This window comes from Engraulis encrasicolus, chromosome 2 (assembly GCF_034702125.1).
Source record: "Engraulis encrasicolus isolate BLACKSEA-1 chromosome 2, IST_EnEncr_1.0, whole genome shotgun sequence".
Classification (NCBI taxonomy): Eukaryota; Metazoa; Chordata; class Actinopteri; order Clupeiformes; family Engraulidae; genus Engraulis; species Engraulis encrasicolus.
The window spans coordinates 28,370,502-28,388,001 of NC_085858.1; the positions used below are offsets into that span (position 1 = coordinate 28,370,502).

The 17,500-nt window shown below is 42.8% G+C and overlaps 1 protein-coding gene and 1 long non-coding RNA gene across 3 annotated transcripts in view; both read right to left on the bottom strand.

Moving 5' to 3' along the window:
- Positions 1-17,500, bottom strand: part of LOC134436416 (uncharacterized) — a 74,480-nt gene that overhangs the window by 16,334 nt on the left and 40,646 nt on the right. The window lies entirely within an intron of this gene.
- uncx (UNC homeobox) lies at positions 12,304-16,045 on the bottom strand. The gene is made up of 3 exons (XM_063214607.1): positions 15,790-16,045; positions 15,033-15,208; positions 12,304-13,617 (listed from the first exon to the last, which is right to left on the bottom strand). Exons 1-3 carry the CDS (start codon positions 16,043-16,045, stop codon positions 12,607-12,609), a joined length of 1,443 nt encoding a protein of 480 aa, XP_063070677.1. The 3' UTR covers positions 12,304-12,606.

The following is a 17,500-nucleotide window of genomic DNA, read 5'->3' on the forward strand; positions in this document are numbered from 1 at the left end:
AAGATATAGTTCACTGACTGGACAAACACATCCTTGTTTTGTTTGCACACCATTTAACACATCAGCGAGTCGCTTTTTGGAGATTATCTCGAGTCTTAGGAAACGTTGTACATTCCATGAAGGATGCCTTATACTTTTACTTGAGGAATACATGCTCATTAAAACTATCAATGAATCAGTGAGCTAAATGTGATCGCATCAGCATATTACAAAATTGCAGTTGTTGATTTAATGTATGGACGTCTTCCATTTACAGTGAATAGAGAACATATCCAAGCAAATTCAAGAAGATAGTCTACTACTGATATGCGATTGCCAAACATATCCTCATTTTGTTTGCGCACCAACTAGAACATCAGCCAGGAGCTTTCTGGAGATCAGCTCGAGTCTTACTAGGAAACGCTAGTTCCACGAAGGACGCCTTACGCTTGTTGATGAGGAATAAATATTCATTAAAACCATCAGCCAGGCAGTGAGCGAGCTGTTTCGCTAAACGAGAACACGCACAACAACAATGAGCAGATAAAAAAAACCTGTTTGATGCTACAATGCCAGGAGGACCATTAGCATGAAGAAACGGGTCTGTGTTTGGTGTGTGGGTGTGTGGGAGAATGGGGTGGACTTCAGGATTATACCTTTGCTGGAAATATGGGCCAGTGCACAGCACATGTGGGGTAAAGACTCGAGTAGAGTAGAGGGAGTCGACTCTCCTGAATGTCTATGGGGCATTTCACTCAATAACGCACAATAGCAAGTGGGTGGGGACCACTTTTTTTTGGAATATGTGATACATGGTGGATGTCCTACATATTGTTCATTCCGGCTGGGAATTCTGTCGCACTGAAACCAGCACTGCGATATCTTGGTTCCTCCATTTTTTTTGCTGTTGTTTTTTTTTCCCCTCTCATCTTTCCTGTGCCAGGTTCTCTTCATCTCCATCTCCCACCTCTTACCCCCCACCCATCACTTGCCAATTCAATCCAGGGAGTGTGTAGAGTAGTGCAGAGTACAGACTCCACCATTTTTTTCTTCTGCGTTCTGCATAAAATGCGGGCAGGAATTCCCTCTGACGGGTGCTTTACATATATTACTTTTAATTGAATTCCTATCTTGCGCTGAGTGTGGGGTAGAGAATCTCAATTTGTTGGTTGGAAACAAATGTCCTGTGGTCGCCCATACATCAGGCTTAAAAGCTGTAGGAGGTTCTTTAATTATTTCTTCCCCAGTCTTAATCGTTTATTTTGAAAGCCTGAGCTGCTTATCGATAGCTGTAAAATGAATGTTATGTTCTAAAATGTTTCTTCCTTAGGTTCCGCTTCAACAGCCAATAATGTGCTTGGGGAGAGGCAGAGAGAGAGAGAGAGAGAGAGAGAGAGAGAGAGAGAGAGAGAGAGAGAGAGAGAGAGAGAGAGAGAGAGAGAGAGAGAGAGAGAGAGAGAGAAGCGATCTGTGGACATCCTAAAGCAGCTGATAGATGTGCTCACACTTTGGGGAGGTAAACAGTATTGATTCTGTCCCACTATCATCTCTAATTTTCTTCCAGCCATTGCACAACAGGACACTCTATGACTAATCACACCCACATCAGCGCAGCAGGGCCACGGTGCCTCTACCAACATTCTCTTTTTTTCTACACCTCTCTGTCTCTCTCTCTCTCTCTCTAACATTATTTTAAGTAGCACGCCCGGAGCTCTCAGACGAAGCGTGTCAGTGTTGAAGTGTTTCCTAGCTGTCACATGCCCCTCCACAGCACCCCCCCAACCCAAAACACACACCCTTCACACCCCAACATACACCACTTCCTTCCTAATGCAATCGATTGGGTCGGCAACAGGGCCATAACACACCCCACTCCTGGACTCTCTCTCTCTCTCTCTCTCTCTCTCCTGGTGACATTTCAGGCCCAGTTAGACCCGATTTCCCCTGGGCCATTAAATAGAAAAAGGACGAGAGAAAAGAGAGAAAAGGTAGGCTAGGCTGCCCCCCGAAAAAACCCCAAGTGGGAAAAATGGTCTGAGAGGTTCTCATCACCCGAGCTTTCCCCTAGACCTAATGACAGTTTTAGGGGCAAAAAAATGGTACATGTCTGTACGAGCGGGGAGTCCAAGGATTAAATTCCTTTAATAATGTGCGTGTAATAGTGAAATCTGAGGTCCTTGCCCCTGATGTGTTAAGAGCATTTACTGGGCTTGGTTTAATGAAGAGAGAGAGAGAGAGAGAGAGAGAGAGAGAGAGAGAGAGAGAGAGAGAGAGAGAGAGAGAGAGAGAGAAAGAGAAAGAGAGAGAGAGACAGCGATAGAGAAGGAGGGAGAGGGGGAGAGAGACAGTGAGAGAGAGAGAGAGAGAGAGAGAGAGAGAGAGAGGGAGAAAGAGAGAGAGTGAGAGAGTGTGTGTGTGAAGGGAAAAAAAGAAGAAGAAAGGAGACAGAGAGCTTGAAGGCTGACGGCCTCACTGCCTTGCGTATTTTAGGGCATGTCAGGACCTTCACGCCAACTATTTTAATTGAAACCAGAAAATGTATGTTGGCTTTGACTTGGGCAATGTGTGTGCTAAACTGGGCTTTCCTCAGTCAAATAACCGGCTGTTACACGACACAGTACACGCTTACCACCAGGAACCAAAAAACGCTTTGGCATTACGGCATGTAAACCTGTGTACAAATAGCAATTATTATTTACATCCTCTGCGGTAATCCCTCTTCTTAGGTGACTTCAGTTTTCCAGTAATTCAGTCAAAACCATTAAACGGCTTTTTTAAAGGATCGCTGTGAAATTATGCACGGCGGGGTCAGAGAGGCCCGCTTTCTAACCACATAATCTATATCCGATCTGGTAAGCGCTGAATATTCCAGAGGCATAAAAATGCATTATAGCCCTTAAATAGAATAGCCCTCCTAAAGTCCCTCTAAATAACAGTTTATACATTCTGTTAAGAAGAGGAGGGAGAGACTGCGTGTGTGTGTGTGTGTGTGTGTGTGTGTGTGTGTGTGTGTGTGTGTGTGTGTGTGTGTGTGTGTGTGTGTGTGTGTGTGTGTGTGTGTGTGTGTGTGTGTGTGTGTGTGTGTGCTTGTGCGCGCAGCATTCAAATTTTGCATTGCGGAAACGGGACTGCATGTAGTTGCGGCACATGCACATCACACTGTGAAATGCCCATGTTGATGGTATTCATAGCCTACTCTGGGGTGTGGCGGAGGGTGGCGGGATGCTACCTGCGTCTCCCCTCCCCATATGACAGGGAATAGGTTAATACGGTTTAAGGTACAGAATGATAAGTAATTATCTCCGGGTTAACTACACCCTATAGCGATCCCCTTAACATCCCGCTGTGAGCTGGGCTTGACCCAAATCAATGAAAACAGTTTCATTATGAAGTTTGGTGAAAAAAGCTTGACCCCTCTGGCGCCCTGCTGGATTCCTGACCTCCAGGAGTCCAAAGATATTTGCAAATAGCCAATATATGCTACAATGACATTGGGCTGACACGACCCATGTACTGTATGTCAAACTCAGAGGATTCATGTTGTACAATGTATGGATATGATAATCAAACCTGCAAAGCATTTTTAATCAAATACAGAAATACTAGGTTGGGTAAAATACAAATATGTATCAATAGGCCTACCTTAAAATCAGCTTTTTGGCACCTTAGAAACATACTGTGGCCAAGATTAAAGATTTTGTATCTAAACAGGATATGGAGAAATTGATCCATGCTTTTATTTCCTGTATATAGTTGACTATTTCAATATCCTAATTACTGTATAGGCCTTCCCCAAAAGTCACTCAGGCAGGTGTAACTAAGCCAAAATGCTGCTTCTAGAATTCTAACCAAAATAAATCACACCACTCCAGTACTTAGGACATTATACTAGCTCCCAGTGAGATTTAAAACTGAGTTTGAAACTTTTCTGATTGTACAAGTCATTCAATGGCCTAGGCCGTAAATATATTGCAGATATGCCGGAGCAATGCCATCAAAAGTTGTCTTAGCTCTTCAGAGTCTCCTCTACTGGTTGTGCCTAGGGTAACATCCAGAATGGCAATTTAACTATTATGCTGCCAAAATGCTGGAACCAGCTTCCTGTTCACTTGCCCCAACAGCATTAGTTTTTTAAAAGAAACTTTATTTTCATCTGCCTTTGGTCAAGGTTAGCTATCTACCCTCTATAATATTTTCTGTGCTTTCTACTTTCCATAATATTTTTCTTTTCTTTACTCTTTCTTCTCAAGCACATTGAATGACAGTTGTGTATAACGTGCTATACAAATCGTTTTGATATTGCTACCTACAAATACCTCACTTAATCTTAAACCTGATAGATGAATAATAATAATATGTAATGTGCAGCAGGCTTGTGTTGTAAGATTTATAGTGCACGATTTTCAGATGTACACTGCATACATACCATATTTTACTTTTAGGGGAACCCGCCAGATGTTTCGCTAACAATTCCAAAAATATTAACGGAGAAGCAGGGTAAAGGGAAGGAAGGTAAACATTTCTGCTCATTCAGTTCATTCATGACTACGGACGACACTAACATGAGTGCTATCGTATAAGATTACGATGAAGAAAAATAGCCTGCTGAAGACATGTATTAATAATGCAACGTTGTCAATTAAATCTTCCGTCAACCTAATGAAAGCCTTAACCTAAAACTAAATATACTTAAATAATCTAGGTTTACTTAACGTGGACATATTAACATTCCAGTTTTCCTGTTCGGAATCTTTTGTTGTATACCACTGTGCAACGACTACCCCTCAAATACAGCTTCTAACTGATGATGTGAACTAATGAACTAATGCAGTGCTCATATAATTCAATTTAGCTCACAGCTACTTAGCTAGGCCAGCTGCCTCAGAGAAGACAGAGCCAAAAAAGAGAAACAGGACACATAGTAGACCTCCACACACACACACACACATACACACACACACACACACAAACACACACACAAAACACACACACACACACACACACACACACACACACACACACACACACACACACACACATACACACACACACACAACGCTACACAAACACACAACACAAAACACACACACACACACACACACACACACACACACACACACACACACACACATACACACACACACAGCGTAAAGCTGCTGCACTCAGGAACACACACACACTCACACACACACACACACACACACACACACACACACACACACACACACACACACACACACACACACACACACACACACACACACACACACACACACACACACACACCATGCTACACCTCCACACATTAGACCTCCACACACTCTCAGTCACTCGCTCAATTCAGCCTATCCTTCAGGTGCCAAAGGAGCAAAGACACACACAATGGCATCCAGTGATCAAGGGGGCAGCAATAGAGGTGACACCGTAGACGATAGAGACTCGCCCCCCACCCCCTTTTCTCGATTCATCTGGCGCGTAAACTGGGAGTAATCTGACGCACATAAGGAAGCCGACAGCCGCAAATAGATTTGGACAGTGTTGCCTTAACATCTGGAAACAGTGTTTAACTCATCCCATCTCAGGAAGTTTTCACACTTCACGCCTCATTAACCCCCAGGGCCCCCAAGGCTCACTGGGAAGGAGGAAGAGGAGGAGAGGAGCGAGGGAGGAGAGGAGAGGAGAGGAGAGGGAGGAGAGGGAGGAGAGGGAGGAGAGTAGAAGAGGGACGAGGCTGTTTACAGAAACGTTTTCTCAGACCTGCCATCGAATGTTTTTTTCTTCTTTTTTTTTAAGTCATCAGGCGTGCGGTGTGTAGCACAGCGGAGCGCTGTGTGGCGTGACAACACAGGTGAGAAGCACACAGGTTTCTCCTGAGGCCCAGGAGGCTTTGTTTTGGTGAGGAGGGGTAGCCCTGTCTTCTTGAGCTGAGTTTTTTAAAAAACAAAACAAAAAATGGTCACCCAGAGTGCTTGTTTTAGCGTTCACGTACTGACAAGTCGTAGTAGTGGGTATATTTGGTTGTTATCTGGGTTTACACGATGCTAATGGAGAAAATGAGAATGTCTGTCAATAGACAGAATGGGGATATCCCTCTCAAGACAGCTAGCAACACGGATTGTGACTTGATTTATTTATTTATTTGTTTATTTATTTATTGGCCCACATCTCTGAAAAGGTGTTAAAATGTTATTAAACTAGACTGTATGCAACAGTATGCTTATCACCCTTCACATTAATATGCGCAGGTGAAGGAGTCAGGTACACAGAAGGGAGAAGATGCGTCGCTGAGCTTTGCTGTGGTATCTTCTCAAGTTACAGGAGACAGGGATTCCCCCGAGGATACGCAATCACAAGCTATAGCATAGGATCTGATTGCACAGATATATTGAAGTACGGGGGGGCACCATATTTATAGGACTTTGTCATGACACCCAGTTCCAGTTGACATTAATGAGCCATGTCATGGTAACAACCAGTCAAGAATAAAGCAGCAATAAGCTATGTAAAGTCTGGACTACAGCACCAAAATATGAGTTCCTTCCTGGCCCAGATGTGTTCAGCACATTTACAGAAAGCACCCAAATATAGGCAATAACACAGGATAGCAGAGGTTAGCACTGATAGCAGATATACTGTAGGCTATAATTGGTGGAGGGGACATGTTAGGGACTTTGTCATGAGCATGGTCCAGAGACCTATGTCACAAGCAGACCCTCCGAAAAGCAAACTGGTTTCCGACACACGACCAATATACTGACATAGAGCATCGCTGCACACGACTAAAAACAGTTGGGCAGTTGACGTTAATAAGCCACGCCACGGGCTATGGAATCCAGTCCGGAGTAAGACAGTAATAAGCCATGTAACGTCTGGACTACAACAAAAAAAGATGAGGTCCTTGCCCTGGATATGTTAAGAGCAGATAGCAGACAGCCAAATAGAGGCAATAGCCCAGAACATATCAGATGTATTGGGAGTGGGGAGGGACGGGGACTCCACATGTTGGGACTTTGTCATAAAAAAAAACCCAGTTCTGCGGTTGGCATTAATAAGCTATGCCATGGAAACCAGTAATATGCTATGTAAAGTCTCTCGACTGCAACACTTGCTGGGGGAACGACTTTACCACTGAGCTTCCACCAGCCCAGTTGTCCACTTTAAAATCAATTTCTTTCCCCACCTGATGAAAATGTTTTATTTGACAAAGTAGAGTGTGCATGATTACACCTTTTTTTCCCTCTCTCCCCGGCTTGCCTTCCATGTTAGCCAGCAAGAAGTGTGATTTCCCTCTTGAAAAGGTGAGCACACTCTCTCTTTATTGTAACAATATGCTATGACCCCAGCCTCTTTTGGCCTACTTATGTCTATGGTTCAGTGTTTGTTAAATACACTTGAAAAAAGGATTTGTCACAACTGAATATTGAAAGCCTCATCTGCCCAAGCTGCACCATGTCTGCTATATTTTTAACATGTAGGCCTATCTCAAAACACGTTTGATTTTACTCAGCACTATAATGCATGGTATTTTTTCTGCCTGGCAAAGCTGAAAGACTGTTGTGATGGAAATATACTAGGAACCAGTTCGGACCGCTGTGTCTTAATTAAGCATTCACATTCATTTTTTTCCCTTATTGCATCTTGGCCACCCCCTTGTCGAGACTTGTTTTTTGCGTCGTGTGTTATGCTGGACTTGGCTTTCCAAAATTTGGCCCAGCTCTACTATCTGTTTGCAGAGAGATTACCAACAAAGACTTAGTTATTAATCCTTTGGCCCGAATTCCTGGGTTTATATGTGATGGAAACGCATAATGAAACACTTTTTGCGCGAGGTGCTAATTAGCGTGGATAGCCAAGGCCTGCAGTCACAGGCTGTTAGGTATTTAATAACCACCGTGACCATGGGAGACAACGCTAATATTGGGGTCATGTTTATGATGCAGATATATTCCAGGTCAGCAACATGGACAGGACCAAAAAAGCAGTCAAATTCAAATACCCGACTTGATGGCCTCCCTCTCCCCCTTCCTTTATGCATGTGTCAATTAACCGGATGAAGTGTTGTGTAGAGATGGGGAAAGCATTCCGTATCCAACACTGTGGTCCAAGAAATCAATTCTGGCCATTGGTGTAGTGCTTATTGGTGTCCTGGCCATATGACAACCTTATAATGAGCCACCCCCTCCCAGCCACTTCTTTCTATTTGGGCAGGCGGTGTGAGATGTACTATGTGTGGCCCTGCTTGGTGAACCAATCTCCCATTGTCCACTGAGGTAGGCCACACTTCCCAAGATAAAGGTGTCAGGTGACAGAGAAGATGATGAGATAATTAAATGTTATAAAATCTACTCAGTATGCTTAAAACAACACACACCCCAGCAATTTGGGGTGAATTTACTCGTAATAGGTCAACACCGTCCGATGGAAGTGTTTAATTTCCCCCCAGCCAGAGCAGACTACAGGAGCTGCATTGCTGGCTGCTTGGCTAGGCGGTGTGGGGGCCCAGCATGGAGATGGGCCTGTGTGGCAGACTTAAGTGAGAGATGGAAGACAACAGCACACATCCCATTTCACTACAGAACAACCACAGTGCACTCTTGGCCCTCATCAAGTGAGCCTGTGCCAAGACAAACGCATGTTGGACTGTGCTAGCATAGACATGCTACTTTACATTTTAAGATTGCCGTTTTTGTGTGTATGCATTTTGCTCTTACTCAGGCATATGTCAAATGTCTAGGGCAGTTGAAGCTATTGCCTGTATGAAGAAGTACTGTAAGTGATATGCTACTCATCCGTCCTTTATTGCATTAGTAAGAGGGCCTGGACCAGGGCTACTATTCATCCCTACTTTGATGTTAAATAAGTGGTGCTAAGTGATTAGGCTACGTGGTTGGTGTCCATGGTAGGCAGCTGGCAACACGCTGTCCTATGAACAGCCGAAGAGGAGCACCGCCACTTGGATCTTTCTCACAATCTCTTAAAACGGTACTTGACATTTGGCTCCTATCCTCCTGCCATCCTCCCATCATGCATTTTAGGATTATTTCACATCTGAGGCTTATTAATTCAAGGGACAATACCGTTCTTATCTTAGCCACGCAAACCCAGGACAAGATTTGTAATTGGCACGTGGCATTGTTTTTTACGGTCGATTTCAAAAATGGATTTTTTTGTTGTTGTTGATCACGTGGTATGGTTTGTCATTTTTATCTATAAAAATTGAAGGCAGTCAAATTGAAGATGACGTCTCCCTTGTGGTTACGATGAGAATGTCTCTGCTATTAATCTCTTTCACATCTGAATCGGTTTTGGCGAGTTGCGATACGCGCGCTTTTACGCACGGTATTTAAGTTTATTCCTGGAAGCGTGTCTCAAAACAAGTATTGTAAGACCTAAATACACTGTCAACTGTGCCAGATAGATTTAGAAACATCATCTATTGGTCTGTGTAACACTTCACAGAACCCAGAAAACCAAACCCAAAAAACTCTGTTATTAAGCAGTTGGGATTGCCGAATCTCGGGAGAGTGGGCAAAGGGAAAGCTAGCCTATATCAAAGAACTTTCTCGGCCTAGAAAACCAATTAATTATCTGAGGTCACTGTAACCCATTTATTCCCTTTGTTAATCACAATCAGAATGGCTATTTGTCTGCTTCAATAATAATTTGGTCCGCAGAAATAGAAATAGACCATGGCTGTTATTTCATTTAGCTGTTTTGAAAAATGGCAGCAGTATCTGCTCATCACTAATCCTGTATCTTTCCATCATGGTGAGACAGTAGATGAAGGCCACTGTTTGTTTGCGTCTTTACAGTGGTCTCAGTTCAATCCGCTTTGTTCCTTAACCAAAATATGTAAAATACAATAGGAAGGTGTATGGTCATAATTGGACTGGGTCTAATGACTTGTCTGTTCTCTAGGAACGGGCTTACCCCCTGAGTTTGGGAAAATACAAATTGACAGAGGAAATTAATCTACAAAGCAGGGAGGGAGGGGAGGGGAGAGCCAGGGTCTTTGCAAATGAGGCTCTTGAAAATCACCTTCATAATTAATTGCACAAATTTGCTTCTATTAAATAAAAATAACACGTATTGAGGAACTCAATTAGCATTAATTAAGCTTGATATCCTAATTTGGTAAATGTGTTGTGGAAAACAAGCGTTTGCAGAGTCGTTTTTACTGTGGTGTTGAATTTCAGCTGGCTGCCTTGGGCTGGTATTCTCTCCCCTGTGAGACTTGAAAATGAGAAATGGAGATGGAATATCAGGAGGTGCTAAATTAGCTGGCTGATCTGCACTTATTGCAGCATACACACGCCTATTACTTTGCTGTTCTCTCTTTTAACATTCCAGGCATGGCGCCGGCGTCGAGATAGCAGATTTATCAAATGGGAAAATGAATGCATGATGATCAGTTAAATTGAAAATCAGCGCCTGCATGACAGGCCGACCTGACACCTCCGTAATTAGAAAGAAAAATGATGGCGTCCGATGCATAATAGAGCAAAAACAATTTACACTCTCCCATAATGATCCGGCGTTCAAATTGAAAATTTCTCCGGGTAGAAATTGAATTCATAAAGTATGATTCATGGAGGACACGGCTCCTGGAGGCTGCCTGGGCCATATCGATTGATAGTTTGTCTTGAATCATACGGCGTGCTGCTTTCTGGCAAAAGCTTAACTACTTAAGCAAATCGCTAATTTCACCTTAAGGCCACCAGTGTGCAGCCAGCGATACTCCTATTCAGACTGCAAATGAATTATACATGAACAGCCCCCACCAGCCCCACCGCTCCAAAAGCCAAGAAGAAGAGGGAAAAAACACAGCAGCAAATTGAAGGACACCTCCAGACAACTCACAATTTTCAAACACTTGCTTTTTTCCATGGGCCCTAATCTAAAAGGCAATTCATTGACCAAAATGAAGCATATATCTCGCAGCTGACTGAAAATGAATAAGGGAGAGATGATACACCTTTTGTGCTATATGCTAAAGAAGTTTTTTTTTTTAATAACACAAGGCGCACGTGGAGAATATATTATGAACGTTATTGTTTTCGCGTGGACAGGGGATTCCCTCAGGGCAGTGTATAATGCTCTTTGTCCATTAAATAATTGCTTTATTAGTTTATTGATTTCCTGCCTCTGGATTCTGGTAACCTTTGTGGGCTTCTTGATTATTATTTACCTCCTTCCTTTGCTCCTTTCATTTTGATGTATTTTCTTTATATGCCCCGTTTCATAGGAACCATCCATTTTAAGTCTTTAGTCATTCAAGGCAAACAGCAGTAGCTGGTGGAAAATTATGTAAATATTTTGAAAGGAACACTGGCTCAGAAATTCATTTGCGCTAGCTCAAACGTAAAGCTGTCCCTCTGATTATTTTCAATTTATTTGCAAATCAAGACCCGATGAGAGAGGGGAGGGCTTGGGGATATTTAACAAGGCTATAAACAGGCCAGGGTGGCCAGAATAAATGTCTTTGATATTTGAATTTTAGATGTGTCATCGTTGGCCCTGTTATTATTAGGTGGGGCGCTTCTCTCCAAGTTTGCAGCTTGACAGAGCCGTGGCAGCACACGCTATAGGCTATTCTTTTATCCTTACCTCGACTTTAGATCTGGTCAACATTTCTAATATTGTCAAGGCGCAGATGTCTCGGAGCCCCCACCGGTACCCTGGGGAGCGCCAACCCTATTAGAACAAATGTGTTCTGCTATTGTAAATAGGCACGTTTGCTGCGCCCGTCCTATTACAGGCGACGCATGATCAATAGGCTGATAACACAGGAACATCAATATAAGCGACAGAACAATGAGGGATATCATCGAACATCTATCTTAATATAGCCGCCTACAAGGGCCCTGACAAAGTGAAAAGCTCATGAAAATTCCGCCCCACGAATTCCCATCTCCTCTCCAATATGCACAAACACACTCCCAGCTGCCTAGACTATTATTTTCCTATTTCAATTTGACACCCCAGCCTTTCATGCTAATTCTATTATTCTTGGAAGTTTATGTGATTTCCTATCACTAGAAGTCGGTAATGTATTATAACCCTTTGGGCTAAAATAAACTGAATCCCTGCAGTAGCCACCGGGAAAATAATTACTTTCATATCAAAACTCTGCAGGAGTCGAACGGGTCTTTTCGCCTCAGGCTCGTAACCTCATTTCAGTGGGGCTTATAGATGAATAAATTTGTTAAAGCAATACACAAAAATACAACATCAGGTTTTTAAGAGAAAGGGCTACCTCTATACCCACAGCATAAAGGCTATTTAGGGTCGCACACGCTTTAGGTTTATTGTATACAATTGATTTATTTATGAAAAACTTACATATATAAATATTTCAATACTTTATACAACGTCTGAGGATTTCTGTTGTCTTGTTCTTTGTACAGTTTGTTTACACAAGGGGTCTGCCTCTAGTTTTTTCAATAAACATTTGATAGCCCATCACACATGTACACAAAATATTCACACAGATACCCCGTAATCAGAGCTTAAACATGTCAGCGAAAAAAAATGAAATGATTTGATATGTCTTTTTTTCTTCGGTAACGCTTCTGAAGTTGTTTTTTTATTTTCACCTCAATAACGCGGCGACTAATGGTCCTAATATTATCCCATATCAACATCAACCGAGTCTTTGTTTGTGTCGGCGGAATGGTTGGTTGACGTCGATTCAGCTGTGTCTGGATAGTCTGCTAAAGACTTCTCGTGATGTGGGGATATTGGTCTGACATGGTCTGATTCCTTCTCTTGGAGGTTTCTTTCGCTGCAACCTCCCACCGACAGATTGCTATTAAAGGGAATGTGTGTCGAGCAGTTAGGCGAACTCGTGTTTCTAACCGAGTGGTTTACTTGTCCTTTGATTTGTGTCGCGTTGGTGCTCGCGTGTTCGGAATCATTGCTGTTCTTATGTCCCAAATTCGTTGTGAGGCTTTCACTCTGTGGTCCCCTTTGAATGACGTTGTCAGAGTCAATGCTTGATGCTGATGGCTTCAGAGATGTTTGTGGAACAATGAAACCAAGGGGCTGTGTAATGGGGTAGAGGAGAAAGTGTCCCTTGCCTATCAAAGGTCGGGGGGACTGTAAAGCTGGGAAATCCACGGCGGGTTTGCGCCGCGGCCTGGAGTCCGACAGTAGGCTCTCCACGCTAAAAGGGTTCAGTTTCTGGATGGTGGAAGAGGCCCTGCCGTTGGAACCCATGTTTGACTGCTGACTGCTATCGGAAGAGTCCAGCTCAGATCCACTGGCGTCCTGACTTGGGTTTCTTTGGTTCTGGAGGTTCTGTGGGGTTTGGTCGCAGCTGACTGGCGTTTGGTTTCGTCCCAGTTCATGCAGACTGCTCTGTTCGCTGTCCGTTGCGTGTGACACGCCACTGTCACTGTCAGATCCCGGCGTGTGAAATAATTCCCCTGCCAAGAGTTTGTTCTGTGACCTCAGCAGCCGCTTCTCCTGCTTCCGCTTCTTCTTCTCCATCCGTTCCAGTTCTCTGCGCGCAATCTCCTCCGGGTCCATGGGTTCGCCACTGCAGGTGGTCGGGTGAGAGTTGTGAGCTGGCCGTCCAGGACCCTTTTTGGTGTTTTCCTTTTTCCTCCATTTAGCTCGGCGGTTTTGGAACCATACCTACACACCGAAGAAAAGCAATGTTCATTTCCATTTCATTTTTTAGTATTTTTTTGTTCTAGCAGGTAAATGCAGATAATCCCCACAGCTTCTGTCACGGTGTCCAGACAAAAAAATGTGATGTGGCATCCTCATGTTCTTTGAAATTTAATTCACAATGGACTGATTTTACAGACGACTGCTTGAAAACAGATAACACCAATAAAAGGAAAATAATAATAATAATAATAATAATAATAATACGCAATGTGCATTACATTTCTTGATTCAATATTATGAGGCCTACTATTATGGATGGATTATAATGGACAGCCTATATTTAGCTTATTCAGGTGATACAAGCTACATTGCTAACATGGAATTATTTACTTAGCAAAGCGAGTTAGCCATAAACATCACACATTGCTTACTAGATGCCTAAATTATTCTGGTGCAGGCCTACCCCAAAATATAATAAATTACCATGATTACGCACGGGCCTAATGATATTTAAATCCATTTCTAGATTAGCTAGTTACAGGGCAACCTCTACATCAGTAAATATAAAATATATCCACAACAGTATCATTCATAATGACAATTATGTCACTTTAAGAAATATATTCCCGAGATAGCATTAAAAAACACCGTCTGGCTTTTCCTCTCATTTTGTTTATATAAACTGAAAAAAATAGACCTGGACGACTGTAAAATATTGATTAAATCTAAAGCACGATAAGGGTTGTGTAGGCTATAGATTTGTTTTGCTCTGATGTCACTGTTTTGGCAGCGCTTCGTCTTAAGGGCTTTGCTATTTCTAAATGGGGTTGAGTCTGGTAGGGGAAGTAGGCCCTGGAAAAGCCTTAACGGTGGGACTACGCAAGAACCAAATGCTATGTGAAATTTCTGTCTGGCCTTTGAATAATTACGTCCCCAAAGAAAACACTGGACTCGTCTGCTGTGAACCGTGCTCTTAAATTGTCCGTTTTGACATCACTTTTTCCCTCTTTGACGTTTACCACTGCATGCTTTTTTTGTTATGGATAGCATATCGATCTCCCAGGGACTATAAAGCCTTGTGCTAGTAGTTTATAACCAGCCATGTCTGTTCAAGTTGCAACATTAAATAAATATTCCTAAACACTAATGAATTTAAGGAAGTAACTCCTATGTCTATTAAATGATACACATTGTGAAACAAACAGCTCTGCACTAGACGTTAATATGAAAGCGGTGTTCCACCATGTTTGATTTATACTTGGCTATTCAACGACAGCACTGTCAAAACATAAGCAGTTCCATATTTACGCAGGGATTTTTTTTCTTTACGCGACCAACAAATAGCACAATTGGTCGTAGCCCATCTCAAAACACAACACAAGCAAAAGACAAGACAAAAGGAACACGTGAAGCAGAAAGTTTGACCAGATATTTACCTGCACTCTCGACTCTATCAAGTCCAGGCGTAGGGCCAGAGCCTCCCTCATGAACACGTCTGGGTAGTGACTTTCATTAAACGCCTTCTCTAATTCCTCCAGCTGCCAGCCTGTAAAATTGGTCCGAGTTCGTCTCCTTTTACAACCAGGGCTATCCTTGTCTGGATCTCCCGAATCTATAGTGCAAGAGAGAGCAAAATAAGGCTTGTTTGCATGTCTCTTTCAGAAAGAGTTCTGAGTCAATACTCTTTATAAACACTGTTGAATTACTCTATAAATAGCCTTAAATATTTTTGTTACAAGAATCTGTGTCCCTTTACAAAATAGTCAACATATAATAATAGCCTAATAACAATAATAATAATAATAATAATAATAAAAATAATAATACAAAATACAAATAATAAAACAATGAGACAATGCACAGTGATGCAAAATGATCACAGTGGTCTCATGTATGAAGTTATTGTGTTTGTCGCGTATTTTTCAGTAGCAAATCCATGGCTGAGCCTATTCAACCTATTCTGCGCCTTGTGGCAACTGGAACGCCAGGCTTGTTACAGTAACAACATTTTTAATGGAGATGATCGCGTCTTTGTTTCCCCAGCCTTGTTCCCATATCATCTACCAGAGAACGGCAGCAAACATGCATCCTATTCACCGTGCAATACCATTGAAAAACGTATACGTGTTAGCTTGTAGTAAATTAGAAGCCCATCTTTGTACAAGTAGCTTATAGTCGCTCTCGTTTGCTTACCTGTCAGTTTGTACTGTTGGTTATCTCCATTCATACCGCAGCCAGACAAAAGAGGGTTCGAATTAACCACCGAAGCTGTGCAGGAACCGTTTAGTAATCCGTCTATTGAGAAAGGAACAGCGGCTGCAGACTGAAGTTGATGACCGGCTAGTTCGTAAACATGGTGGTGGCCGAGATGGTAGGGGAAGCTCACCATCCCGCCGAGAGCGCCTCCGAACTGGGCATGAGGTGGATCCAGTATCCGGCTGTCCATCATCTCCCAGGCAAGAGGAAACGACGTCTGGAGGCTGGTGATGTGAATTTAAAAAACATGCAGCGAGTGTGGCCGGCGAGGAGGGGACATGATGTGGAGAGGAGGATGAGCTCTACTTTATCAACACGAACCTTCCAATAATTAGCCTCGGCTCTGGGAATTTGAGACCAATGAGAAACGTTAATCGCACGTGACGTCAGAGGCGCGCTCTGAAAACGCTTTCCATATCGATTGCTAATTAAAGCTGACATCCACCTCAATAAACAATATCAGGGCTGTCACAACAAGACAGGAGGGCTTTGATAAGAACTACATCACATCTACACAGGGGGCCACGGAGAGCGCGATCAGATTGATACCTGGTTAAACGCTAAACAGACGAGATTTTCACCAGCACTGCTACCGCCGCCGTCGGCTGTGCATCTGACGGACGCGGCGCCGTTTCATCCAGCCCTGTGCTTAGCGCTGTCGTGCTTTTAAAAAACACTACACAATCCACTTACCCTCCACGGGCTGAGCGGATGTGTTTACACCGGTAGCAATGGTACGCGTTACAGGGGGAGCGCTCTTGTTGTGCCTTTGTTGATAAGGTGCTGTCACTGCGTGCAGCTCTGATGTATTGATACACTACAATCACAACCGTCGAGCAGCAAATAGCCGGATACGAGAAAGGGGACATTCATCATCCAGACCTGTCAAAATTCATTCACAACTACAAACATCCACTAGTGCGCAGCCTCCCTTCTACAGCCAACTCTCTGTGGCGGTGAAGTTAACAAATGAAACATAGCTTTATGTGATCTCAATCTTGGGCTCGATATTAACAGGAGGTTTAAATGAAGTCATTAATTACATGCCCGACTAATTAGACAGTGTGTAATATTCAGATGGAAAATATATTCCCAGTCATACCTGCCATGTAATTAAGAGGTACCCAAGTGAATCTCAGACAGGCAAAAGTAAAGTTGGCCCCTAACATGCCTATATGCACATTTAGCTCAAGCAAACTAACTGCTAGGCCTATTTTTAAGTGAAATATATCAACTCAATATTTGAATGTTTTAATAATATAATAATCCTTAATTCCCCCCGGGGATCAATAAAGTCACTCTACTCTCTTTATAATAGGGAGGCTACCTACAACCCACAATAGGTCAATTTTTCGCGCGTCATTTCTATAGGCCTATATTTATAGAAGGCCCATATTTTGTAATGTCATAGTTATGCCGGAAATGTAAATTAGGTAAAATGACAAGTGAAAAGGGTAAACTGTTTTTGTTTAATATACACAAAATATAAATGTTATTTGCTTTCAACATGCTGTTTTCAACACATCCAAACCGTGGGTTCACCCGCCAATGACGTGCGTAAATGTTCCAAATCTCGCATGTGTTATAATTGCACACTTAGCATATCTCTAAGTAGGCTACATACCCTAGCAAAATCATGTAATCTATA

What these genes read in the sequence shown, in the direction of transcription:
- uncx (XM_063214607.1), bottom strand. Translation starts at nt 16,045, where the DNA reads ATGATGGACAGCCGGATACTGGATCCACCTCATGCCCAGTTCGGAGGC. An exon ending in CCAACAGTACAAACTGACAG is followed by an intron (nt 15,209 to 15,789) that starts GTAAGCAAACGA and finishes CTTGCACTATAG; the next exon opens with ATTCGGGAGATCCAGACAAG. An exon ending in TGATAGAGTCGAGAGTGCAG is followed by an intron (nt 13,618 to 15,032) that starts GTAAATATCTGG and finishes TTCGGTGTGTAG; the next exon opens with GTATGGTTCCAAAACCGCCG.